The 12,996-nt window shown below is 44.8% G+C and overlaps 1 protein-coding gene across 5 annotated transcripts in view; it reads left to right on the plus strand.

The window, feature by feature from the left end:
- PIKFYVE (phosphoinositide kinase, FYVE-type zinc finger containing) overlaps positions 1-12,996 on the plus strand; it is a 97,580-nt gene that overhangs the window by 29,455 nt on the left and 55,129 nt on the right. For 4 of the 5 annotated variants that reach the window (XM_081191646.1, XM_081191645.1, XM_081191647.1 and 1 more), the window contains 5 exons: positions 662-751; positions 2,737-2,872; positions 5,181-5,338; positions 8,374-8,485; positions 8,718-8,765. In XM_081191646.1, the coding sequence (XP_081047772.1) occupies positions 662-751; positions 2,737-2,872; positions 5,181-5,338; positions 8,374-8,485; positions 8,718-8,765 (544 nt within the window). The remainder of the gene's footprint in view (positions 1-661; positions 752-2,736; positions 2,873-5,180; positions 5,339-8,373; positions 8,486-8,717; positions 8,766-12,996) is intronic. The other variant, XM_081191648.1, reaches the window with a different exon arrangement.

The raw sequence follows: 12,996 nt of genomic DNA on the forward strand, positions 1-12,996 counted from the left end.
AACAAAACAGTTTTAATATTTCACAGCCCTGCATTACTGGGATATGTAACCTGCCCTATTCTTTTCAGACTCAAATTTATAAAAAGACTTTAAAACCCCATATTCCAGACTGCAAAATTCTAACAATATTGTGATGTGGAGTGGGGAACAGGGATGCATAGAGAAAATTCTTGTTATAGTCGTACCTTGGAAGTCAAATAGAATCTGTTCCGGAAGTCCGTTCGACTTGCGAAACGTTCAACTTCCAAAGCGTGGCTTCTGATTGGCTGCAGGAAGCTCCTGCAGCCAATCAGAAGCCCTGTCAGATGTTTCGATCCGGGGTTTTGATCTTTCAGGAGCTGGAACGTTCAACTCCCAAGGTGTTCAGGAGCCGAGGTACGACTGTACTTTTAAATGACTTTGTTTTTCTTATCCTTAGTTCCGCCTCCCCCTTGCAGAATTGCAATCTTCCACAGCATTTGAGAACTTGTTGCTTGCTATAGCTTTTAAGGAAGCACTTTAAAACATTTCTCCTTTCAAAGAACAATTGTAAGGAATATAAATCCGCTGCTTTTTAAGTCCTGGGAGAACTCACTGAGTTGTGGCGTAATAATGATAGCTTGCTTTAGTTGCAGTAATTTGATGCTAATTGCTGCTTAAAAACAGTGTCATTTACTTGCAGCTTGATTCACCCAGACTCTTCATCCTCCACGTTATCGACACGTCTTGGATCAGTTCAGGAGGAAGCAGGGAAGTCTCCTGCTCGGAATAGGTGAGCCACCCTCTCTCATTCTTATGTGTGTATGAAGTTGCATCTGTGGAAATGGCACACTGCGGATCCCATGTAAAGTTTATTTCTGCGGACGAAGTCTTAAAATGACATTGACTTTCCGTCGAAAGATGATTGTGTCCTTTGGTTATGGAGCGACATTACGATGATATTTGCTTGATATCACTGTGTTGTCCTCGATAGTTGGCAAGAGATTTGCAAACACAGCATGAAGTCTATAGTTCAGGTCTCGTGTTGAGTGAAATGACATCAGAGATGTTGGACATGTGGAATAACTTTTCCCTATCGCTGGTCCTTTCTCTGGGTGGTTGGGGGATTTAGTGGGCTGTTCCAAAAGGTTGATAGTGGCACATTTTTGTGGACCGAGGGTGTTCTTGCTGGTCCAAACCTTAGCCTTGCTAGTGACCCAGTATTTGGGGTGGGTGCACAATTGTATGTGTTGCTGTCACCTTTCTCACAAATCTTGATGTCATATGTCCTCAGGATTTTGAGGAGGTTAACTTCCAGGGCTCATTTCTTCTCTCCACAGTAGAAGATGTACAGATTACCATATTTTTCGCTCCATAAGATGCACTTTTTTCTTCCTAAAAAGTAAGGGGAAATGTCTGTGTGTCTTATGCAGCGAATGCGTGGTCCTTGGAGCTGAATTGCCCAGGGGCAAAAAGCAGATCATGCTTTATTTTTTTTTTTGAAAGAGGGAAGTGGGTGTTGAAACAAAGCGGCTGATCGTTTGTCGGGAGAGAGATAAGGGACACTAGAGATAAAGGAGGCTGCCTGGGAGGGGGGAGGTAAAGACAGCAAACTTGCAAGGAAAGGAGACAGGAAGACTAAAGCAATAAGGAGAGAAATTAGAAGAAAAGGAGGAGCAAAAAACTGCTCCAGCTAAGGAAAAGACACTAAGGCAAACAAGAGGGAAGGGAGTGTTGAAAGGAAACAGCTGATCGGTGGGATCAGAAGAGAGATAAGGGACACTAGCGGAGGCTGCCTGGGAGGGGGGAGGTAAAAGCCGATGGATCCTCAGGATTTTTACATTGGGTCACCCCAAATTCACCACCAGATCACATAGCATGTCCATGGCTACAGCCTGCACCAAAAAAATCATGCACCCGCTGTTGCGTGGGGCCATAATGGCGCAAAAAAGTGGTTACAAAGCACAGATTCACATGGATCCTCAGGATTTTTGCATTGGGTCACCCCAACTTCTCCATCAGATCACATGTCTGTGGCCACAGCATGAACCACAAAAATGATACATCCACTGTTTCGTTCAGAATATTTTTTTTCTAGTTTTCCTCCTCTAAAAACTAGGTGTGTCTTATTATGGTCAGGTGCGTCTTGTGGAGTGAAAAATGCGGTACCTTAGATACTTAGGTCAGCTGGAAGATCAGTGTCTCTCCAACTCCTTTACTCTTGAAATAGTCAAGGCCTGGTTTTTTACATTCCATTGCCAGACTTGTGGCAAGGAAGCAGTCTTGCCAGAGGCATTTATAAGAGGTGCCTTCACACAGAATCAGGGGGTTGTAGAGTTGGAAGGGACTCTGAGGGTCATCTAGTCTGGGGCTCCAATTTGTTCCCAAAGTCTTCCTGTCGAAGGTTGCCCTAAAATGGAAGTTGGTCCTCTGAATTATTATTAAGTAGACTGATCTTAATTTCCCCCATATTAGAGTCAGTGACAGGGGAGGGGATTAGTATATCAAGCAAGCTCCTCCTTACTATTTGAGGAAGGGGGAAGAATTTCACTTGGGACAAATCAGCTTAATAGTTTTGCACTGAGATCCCAAAAGCTTATTTCCAGTTGCGGATTTTCAAAACGCTACATTGACTTTGAGAGAGAGAAAGAGAGAGGGGCATTACTTGGGAGGTTCCTTACCTTAACTAACGTTGTAAAATCTTGGACCTGCTCTGTTAAACTTTAATTTTTAAGAGCTGGAGTGAGCTTAAAGGCATTGTTTTCTTTCTCCTGCCAGATCAGCCAGCGTTACTAACCTGTCCCTGGATCGCTCTGGATCGCCCATGGTCCCTTCCTATGAGACATCTGTCAGTCCACAAGCTAACCGCACATACGCCAAGGAGGCCAACGAGGACGAGCGCAAAATTCTCCTGGTACAAGCCAAGCAGCTTTTTTTAAAAAAATCTTTCATTCTTCTTGCAGAAATCTGTAGTGCCTTTCTGCTTTGGGGCTCCCTGTTTCTTAGGTGCAGTCACCTTGTGCTGTTCTCTGGCTGCAATTTATGAACTGTTGTAATGCTATTTGCAACCCACCCTCATGGGCTATCCCATTTTATCTTCATTATAATCCTATATGTATGTAGGTTTGAAAAGGTACTTTTATACTACTACCTAGTCTTTGAAGAGATGTAAGAGTTTTCAGCTTCAGCATGGAAAGATTAGCAACCATATATATATATATATATATATATATATATATATATATATATACACACACACACACACACACACACACACACCTTTAAGGAACTGCTAAACCCTTGTGTCGTTAGGTCTGAGAATGCAACTGCGGTGGTTGTTTGAACCAGTTTTGCAAGAGAAAATGCTAGCACTTTATTTCGTTTGTCTCTCTCTGTGTGCGCGCTTCCATGCCATTTATTGACTTTCTATGCCGTGTAAGACTATTTCCATATTTAATTTAATGCATTTATATCCCACCTTTTTCTCCCAAGGAGCTCAAGGTGGCGTACATGGTTCTCCTGCTGCTCAGTTAATCCTCAGAACTACCCTGTGAGGCTGAGAGGCTGTGATTGGCTCAAGGTCACCCAGTGAGCTATGTGGCCGAGCGGGGATTTGAACCCTGACCTCCCGGGTCTCTAACCACTACACCACACTATCTTTTTCAGGGATACTGTTGCTTCAGTATCATAGGACTAATTTATATATGAGAGCCAGTGTGGTGTAGTGGTTAAGAGCGGTAGACTCGAAATCTGGTGAACCGGGTTCGCGTCTCCGCTCCTCCACATGCAGCTGCTGGGTGACCTTGGGCTAGTCACACTTCTCTGAAGTCTCTCAGCCTCACTCACCTCACAGAGTGTTTGTTGTGGGGGAGGAAGGGAAAGGAGAATGTTAGCCGCTTTGAGACTCCTTAAAGGGAGTGAAAGGTGGGATATCAAACCCAAACTCCTCCTCTTCTTATATACAAGCATGCATATTGCGCTTAAGTAAGAGCTCCTCTCCCATATGACTTTCAGCTAAATATCTCAACTACTTTTGTTGAAAAGTATTTTGTTTGAGATGGCGTCTCAGACAGGCAGGTGCTTGCTTGATGTTGCCACCCTGGACTCCTTTGGAAGGAAGGGTGGAACAGAAATTTAATAATAGTAATAATTTGTATATAATTTTTGAATGAGTGTGCATGTCTGAATTATCCCAAATTATGATTTGTAATACATTGTGGTATTCACTGCTGCTTCAAAGACCTGCCTGATGTAAGGGAGAGCCAAGCCATCTCTAGTTAGCTGTTCTAAGTGTGAAGAGCACAAAATGTTCAGCAGAGCTTCGTTTATTGCTCTACCTGAAGACAGAATCAACAGACGGACACACATGTCTGCTGGTGAAGAAGGGAAGTTTGACATTTTAATCTTTCTCCCCCTTCCGCAAGCGCTTGCAGTCTGAATAAAAAAAGATAACAATAAGATACTGGCCAAGTTTTCTCCTGGTGCAGATATGTACTCAGGTACAATGTGCATACCGTATTTTTCGCTCTATAGGACGCACCCGACCATAGGACGCACTTTGTTTTAGAGGGGGAGAACAAGGGGGAAAAAAATCTCCCCCTCTCTGCTCCGCTCCCCTTCAGCGAAGCGGCAGGAGAAACGGAGCCCCTTCCATTTCTCCTCCCGCTTGGCTGAAGGGGTGATGCGCAGCTCTCCCTCTCTGCTGAAGCCAGGAGAGTCTTGCTCTCGTGGCTTCAGCGAAAGGAACCCGAAGGCTGCGGAGCACAGTGGGAACTCGCGCTGCACTCCGAAGACTTCAGGCAGCTATCCCTGAAGCCTGGAGAGCGAGAGGGGTCAGTGCGCACCAACCCCTCTCGCTCTCCAGGCTTCAGCGAAAGCAATGCGAAGCCTCTGGAGCGCGGAGGGAGCGCTCCCTCTGCGCTTTGGAGGCTTCGCGTTGCTATCGCTGAAGCCAAGGAGCCTGCATTCGCTCCATAGGACGCACACACATTTCCTCTTAATTTTTGGAGGGGAAAAAGTGCGTCCTATAGAGCGAAAAATACGGTACATAGCCCTGCCTTTTTAACGAATGTGTATAACAGAACACTGCCTTCGGTGCATCGCGGGGTGGGGACGGTGCAAATCACTTGCAACAGATGTAAACAGCACTTCCCAAGACGGCGGGAACACTTAAGCCCACCAAACAAATGCTATCTAAAAGTGTCATCACTCTTGCCTCGCAGGACTCAGTCCAGCTAAAGGACCTGTGGAAGAAAATATGCCATCACAACAGTGGCATGGAGTTCCAGGATCATCGCTATTGGCTGCGAACGCATCCCAACTGCATCGTGGGGAAGGAGCTGGTCAACTGGCTCATGAGGAACGGCCACGTCACCACCAGGTACTGGGCAACTCTGAGTTCATGACTGTCTCATTATTTCATGGCTCAGGGGATTACTGGGCTTTTATGAACTAGTTATATCCATGAAGGGAATGTGTTCTCTGTATTTATTTTTTTAGATTACAACCAAATTATGAAATGCAAATGGTATTATAAAGCATAAACCATCAACCCACCCACCCTCATCCCATTTCTAATCCAAGGTAGAAAATGTTACTCTGTTATCGTAAGGTAGTTGTTTTTGGGCTTGTTCTAAATCGGTGGTTCTCCTTCTGTGAATGTAATACAGTGGTACCTTGCAAGACGAATGCCTCGCAAGACAAAAAACTCGCTAGACGAAAGGGTTTTTTGTTTTTTGAGCTGCTTCGCAAGACGATTTTCCCTATGGGCTTGCTTCGCAAGACGGAAACGTCTTGCAAGTTTGTTTCCTTTTTCTTAACACCGTTAAGACAGTTGCGACTTGACTTCGAGGAGCAACTCATAGAACACAGTGTGGTAGCCTTTTTGAGGTTTTTAAAGACTTTGGTGATTTTTGAAGCTTTTCCAAAACTTTCCCGACACCGTGCTTCACAAGACGAAAAAAATCGCAAGATGACAAAACTCGCGGAACGAATTAATTTCGTCTTGCGAGGTACCACTGTATAAGCGCCATTTCTCAAATTATTAATTTGCTTTTTCTGCTGAGTCCCAATATGTTTTAAACAGTTATTCCTAATTATTATAACCCCTTGCCGTCTGCATTCAATTAGAATGTGTGCGGTCCTCAACTTTCCTTCCTTCCTTCCATTTCACTATGACCTAAGTATGCTGTAGTTGAAAAAATAATCAGCTTTTAAAATAAGAATCTTGTCCTGATAGGGAGTGGACCAGGTGACCCTCAGGGTCCCTTCCACCTCCACAATTCTGTGATTTAAAAATATTCCAATATTGCTAATGTGTCGTAGCCTGCACGTTCATATTTGTGTTAATATTGTACTGCTTCCAAACAGCAGAACATACAGAGTGTTCTAAAGTGAAAATGTGTTCCTCTCCAATGAAGATCCTTCCAACGTTGGCCTTTTATGAAGCATGCTATGTGGACCATTTGTATTTTATTTTAAAACATGTACCGTATTTTTTGCTCCATAAGACGCACCTAGTTTTTAAGAGGAAAACAAGAAAAAAAATATTCTGAATGAAACAGCGGGTGTATGATTTTTGTGGTTCATGCTGTGGCTACAGGCATGTGATTTGATGGTGAGTTTGGGGTAGCCCAATGCAAAAATCCTGAGAATCCATGTGAATCTGTGCTTTGTAACCACATTTTTGCGCCATTGCGGCCCCACGCAACAGTGGGTACGTGATTTTTTTGGTGCAGGTTGTAGCCATGGACATGCTATGTGATCTGGTGGTGAATTTGGGGTGACCCAATGTAAAAATCCTGAGATTCCATGGGCTTTTACCTCCACCCTCCCAGGCAGCCTCCGCTAGTGTCCCTTATCTCTCTTCTGATCCCACCGATCAGCTGTTTCCTTTCAACACTCCCTTCCCTCTTGTTTGCCTTAGTGTCTTTTCCTTAGCTGGAGCAGTTTTTTGCTCCTCCTTTTCTTCTAATTTCTCTCCTCACTGATTTAGTCTTCCTGTCTCCTCTCCTTGCAAGTTTGCTGTCTTTACCTCCCCCCTCCCAAGCAGCAATTTGGCTCCAGGGACCACGCATTCACTCCATAAGACACACAGACATTTCCCTTTACCTTTTAGGAAGAAAAAAGTGCGTCTTGTGGAGCGAAAAATACGGTATATGCCATTTATCTGGGAAACCCATCCAAAACAATTTACAAACTTTGCTTTCATCCGTCCCAGATAGGAGTTGCTATCCTAACTATCTGGAGAGAACCAGATTATGGAAGCCTGTCTGAGGGCTTCTCCATACCTCCACTTGCCCTGTCATTTCCCCGTGGGGAAACCCGAACGTTTGCACGGAATTGGAACAAACGGCCACTGGATTTCGCATGGATTTCCACTTGTTCTGATTTAGGGTCCAAGAGAAGCCTGTCCCAGGGAAAGTGTCGCGGGAAAAGCATAACCACTCGGACCCAGGGCCTAGAAAGTGTAGGTCAAGTGGGTAACTGCTTGGAGCTGTGCTTTTTAGATTTGCTAACTTACTTGGCCAAACCTTTATTAGGAATTGCAAATCAAGCTGATGGACAATGCTGAGATGGCAAAGCTGACTGGAAAACTCAGAAACCAAGAGGATAAAAACTTTTAAGCTACTTAGGAGACCACTGTAAGCAGATGGAAACAAGAGCAGGATTTTCATTCACTTGTAGCGTAAAAATCACTATGGAAAATATGGTTTGATATAAGAATTGGAGTACGGATGAATATGCAGTTGTAGATGTTTGAAATGAGACCCCGTGGAGGGGCTGAGGGGAAGTCCTGAGATTTGGAAAATCTTTTTATATAGATATGTATGTTTTACTTTTTGCTTATCTGTATTTTGTATTTGTAAAATCAATAAAAATGAATTCAAAAAAAGAAAAATATTAGGCATTGCAAAAATGCCTAATAAAATGAATTGCCTCATAAAACATCCACGTATAAAATTTTAAAATACCGTATTTTTTGCTCTCTAAGACTCACTTTTTCCCTCCTAAAAAGTAAGGGGAAATGTGTGTGCGTCTTATGGAGCGAATGCAGGCTGCGCAGCTATCCCAGAAGCCAGAACAGCAAGAGGGATTGCTGCTTTCACTGCGCAGCGATCCCCCTTGCTGTTCTGGCTTCTGAGATTCAGAATATTTTTTTTCATGTTTTCCTCCTCCAAAAACTAGGTGCGTCTTGCGGTCCTGCGCGTCTTACAGAGCAAAAAATATGGTATATGCAAATAAACAACCATGTAAAATAGTAACAACGAGGATTTTCATTGGAATTTCTTCCCGCTAAATAGTGTCTTTTACAAACAATAAAGACTGCAACTCAATATTTGTGAAGCTTTCACTTTGGGCTTATAAATGTTTTTGGTAACTCACTTGCGATTCGAAACCTATCTTTTTTTCCAGAGCTCAAGCTATTGCAATTGGTCAGGCTCTGGTCGACGGGCGGTGGCTGGATTGTGTCAGCCACCACGATCAGATTTTCAGAGATGAGTATGCGCTCTACAGACCACTGCAGGTATGGATTTTGTGTGTGTGGTGATTTCACACGTGAATTGGGCTGCTGAACGAATTGCTTTCTGCTGCTGTGTAGTGGGTTTTGACTTTTTGTTCACCCAGATATAAAGAAAATCCTAATGGGCCATGGCAGTTTTCCCCAAGGCTATGTATTCAGGCCGTGCATTTGCTTGTTTGAAAAGGTGTGCAAAAGCAACTCTGATAAGTCACTAATGTAAACTAATTCACTTAAGGTCAAGAAATGTAGCAAGAAGGCTGTGAAACCTTCCGTGAAAAGAAAGGTAGGCATCTTCCAGGTAACTGGAGAAGAGAAGTTGGTGGATCGGGAGGAAACGGGATGAAGGGGAAGTTTTTAACAAAAAAAGTGACTTTTAGAAATGAGACGTATCAAGCACAGATCGGTTTAGGCTGTCTCAGAAAAAGGTGTTTTGTATTAGATTGCCCCTCAAAAGCTTTCTCATTAAGGGCTTTGCGACAGCCTTAAAGACTCCCATAATGCAAATTCAAGGAAGAGGCTGAGCAATTTAGGTATTTTCTAATGGCCCAAATGTTTTGACAGTAGTGGCTTCTTCACTATGGGGGTGAGCTGGAGAGGTTACGGCAAAGACCCTGGTAGCTTTCTGACAAAGTAGCATAATTTATGAATGTACCAAAAAGTGAGGCATGATAGTAATTGGGCAGGTACTCAATGAGAGTCACTGTTTACATCTAGGAACTACTGGCTTGCTCTGATGCATTGTGCCAGTACTCCAGGCTAGTGGGGCATCTGGAAGGGAAGCATAAATCAAAATGAGTCATTGCTTGGTGGGCAGTCCCCCTCCCCCCCGTGTCCTGGAGAAGATAATACAACACAATCAATGGGCGGTGGGAGAATTCACCCACTATTGGATTTTTCTGCAATCTTTTTTTAAAAAATGAAATGCCTATAATGCAATGCTGTTGTGGGGGAATATATCCTGATTTGTTTAGCTGCTACTTTCTCAAGTTGCACTCCAGTGCCACAGCCAAGACTTTCATTTGGCTGGATGTAAGTGCTGCTTGATGGGGACGCAGGTGGCGCTGTGGGTTAAACCACAAAGCCTAGGACTTGCTGATCAGAAGGTCGGCGGTTCGAATCCCTGCGACGGGGTGAGCTCCCGTTGCTCGGTTCCTGCTCCTGCCAACCTGGCAGTTTGAAAGCACCTCAAAGTGCAAGTAGATAAATAGGTACCACTCTGGCAGGAAGGTAAACGGCGTTTCCGTGCGCTGCTCTGGTTTGCCAGAAGCGGCTTAGTCATGCTGGCCACATGACCCGGAAGCTGTACGCCGGCTCCCTCGGCCAATAAAGCAAGATGAGTGCCGCAAACCCCAGAGTCGGCCACGATCGGACCTAATGGTCAGGGGTCCCTTTACCTTTACCTTTAAGTGCTGCTTGAAGACTGGAGTTGAGCCATTTCTGGTGCTTTAGTCGTCCCTGGTTCACATTGCTGCCGTGAGATTGGACAGGGGCAATGTGGGACTATGTGGAGTGACATGGGATCTGCCTTGGGTCTAGGACAGGCATTCCCAAACTTGGCCCTCCAGCTGTTTTGGGACTACAACTCCCACCATCCCTAGCTAACAGGATCAGTGGTCAGGGATGATGGGAATTGTAGTCCCAAAACATCTGGAGGGCCGAGTTTGGGGGTGCCTGGTCTAGGATGTGCATATACGGCAGTACTCAGTGAGGCACCCTGGAAGATGCTGTCTTTGCTTTCCCAAAGCACCTGGCTCCTTCTTTTTCTAATCTCTGTAGCAGCAGCTTGGAGACAAGAGCCAGTTCACATGTAATGCCTTAGTAAGCCAGATCACAGCATAATGTGAGCAAGCAAAGACTCCAGGACTGCTGGAGTGAAGATTGTGGCCACTGGGCCTCTTCCCTGGTTGTCCAGCTCACAGGGCTGCTGCTATCCAGGGCTGAGCTATGGATTGGCTTGCATTACATCTGAACCTAGGCTCATGGTTTGTCTCGCTCCAGGCAAACCACAAACAGCAAACCAAGAACAAACCTTGGTTACAGATTCTGGTTTTTCTGGAGCAAGACAATCCACAAAACTTGGTTGGTTGTAATGCTAAGCCAAAGAGTGGCTCAGCCCTGGGAGAAGCTCCATTTGCTCATTCATGCCCAGTGGCGTAGCGTGGGTTGTCAGCACCTGGGGCAAGGCAAGTAATTTGCGCCCCTAACCCGTGGATTTGCGCCCCCTAACCCTAACCCCCAGATGTTGCGCCCGGTGTGGCCGGCCCCCCCTGCACCCCCCACGCTACGCCACTGTTCATGCCAACCCATGTTTTCTCTTAGTGTGGTGTGTAAACCTCTTTATAGTATGCAAGCTGATCTGCCTTTATGTTTGCCTTAGCTGCAGGTGTAGAATCAAATCAGTCTGACTCAGGGTGAAATATGGTGCCCGGTGGTTGTGCGACTGCCAAAAAAAGTCCGCTATCATTTATATATTAGAAATGAAAGTGCTGGAATGAAAATGAACTTTTTTTAGAGGAGGTGGGGAAATGGGGTGGGGAAAATAAGGGGCCCCTTTTATTGTAATGCTGTGAAAACCTTAGTAAACTATAGATAAAAAAGACCTGTGTAATAGTGACTTCTGTGTGTACCAGAAATTGGCTGAAGCTACAATCTTGTATACATGCCCATTTAACAAAGTAGTCCTTGTTTCCAAACAACTATGCAAAATGGAGAGAAATTATGTAAAACTTGCTTAATTTGCATCACCAGCGAATGCAAATACAAAGCGAATTCTGCCTTTGTTTGATGCAGACTTGAACTTAACCTTGGTGCAGTTTTTTTAAAAAAGAAATCCTTAGTGCAGAGTTCCTATAGCCCTACTTATTTATGGCAGTGTTAAGAGAGCTTATGCTTGACAGACCCACCTGGGAAGGAATAAAGCCATTTGAATCATTTAAAGTGTTTCAGGAGCACTGAACCTGAATTATATACACACATAATTTGAGTCGAATTGCTTTTCGCGTTGAAACATGGTTCAAGTGCAATTCCTGGAAGTCGTAGACCTCACTTTAGAACTGCATTTGTAGAGTTAATCTGTGGAAAGGTCAGAGCTGGCATTGTAGATGGAACAGATTGATGTCACTTTTTGTTTGGTCAGCTAGAGAATTGCTCAAGTAGTCAATGCGTATCTTTCCTCCATGGGCAGAGAGTACTAACCTTGGGGCAAAGGCTGCATTTCAGCACAACGCCTTGGCTGTCTTCCCAGGATTTGAGGAGCTGCTAGCTACTGTTTAGGTATAGAACTGCCATGATAGTTTCCTATGAAGTTTCTTATGAATAATATGGGTGTGAAGGGAATGAGAAATCGCCAGTGGGGCTCTAAAGCCTGTAGAAAAATGTGTACCGTATTTTTTGCCCTATAGGTCGCACTTTTCCCCCTCCAAAAATGAAGGGGAAATGTGTGTGCATCCTATGGGGTGAGTGCAGGCTTTCGCTGAAGCCTGGAGAGCGAGAGGGGTTGGTGCGCGCCGACCCCTCTCGCTCTCCAGGCTTCAGGAAGCTACCCGCAAGCGTTGGGAGCCCGCAGGAGTTTCCGCCGGGCTCCCTAGGCTTGCGGATAGCAGCCTGCATCCCGAAGCCGGGGCGCGCTGAGCAGCGTGCCCCGAGCTTCGGGCAGATATCCGCAAGCCTGGGGAGCCCGGCGGGAGTTTCCGCCGGGCTCCCCAGGCTTGCGGATAGCAGCCTGTTCTGGGGGCTGGGGTCAGGGGAAGCTCTGGCTTCCCCCGCCCCCGCCCCCGCCCCGCGCCGGGGGGGATTTTTTCTTTATTCCCCCCCAAAAAAACTAGGTGCGCCCTGTGGGTCGGTGCGCCCTATGGGGCGAAAAATACAGTATGTTTGGGGCAGGTGGGAAATGTGGCCAACTGAATTATTGGTTTTTTACTTAAGGGATTTTGTTACAGAGTGTAGCTGCTATAGTTGGAAATCCCAGCATGCTTTCCTGGTGCCCCACGAAGAAGTATCTAAAGGGGCTGCATATAGTTTTCAAGATTACGGGATAATTTGGATGCCATATTTAGTGCCTTCTAGCATGAACATGGTTGTTTAAATATATATATGGCTTTCATGCACATTTCAATAGCCTGAATGATTTATTAGGTGGCTATAGAGATTTGCTCTCCATTCAGATTGACAGGAGAGAATTTCCAATACTGGAAAATAGACAAGATGAGACAAATTTATCCAATGCAGAAATAATTTCTTTGCTTTAGTCTTCTGATGGGCCACGGTGTTCTACAACAAACAGTTAGTCATCCATCTCTGTTTCTGGAGAAAAATGGATGAGAAGCCATTCCTATGGAAGACAACCCCAGTATAACTAGGTTTTTTCAAGTGATTTGAAACGTGTTTTTTCTCCTGAGCTGCCAGAATTATCTACTTAGATTAAAGTCTTGCAATTTCAATGGCTACATAGCTCTTTAGTTTACTTTTACTGTCCAAAATATTAACAGTTCCTTATTTATCACTAGTCTATGACT

Source organism: Podarcis bocagei, assembly GCF_964188305.1.
Source record: "Podarcis bocagei genome assembly, chromosome: 1".
Taxonomy (NCBI): Eukaryota; Metazoa; Chordata; class Lepidosauria; order Squamata; family Lacertidae; genus Podarcis; species Podarcis bocagei.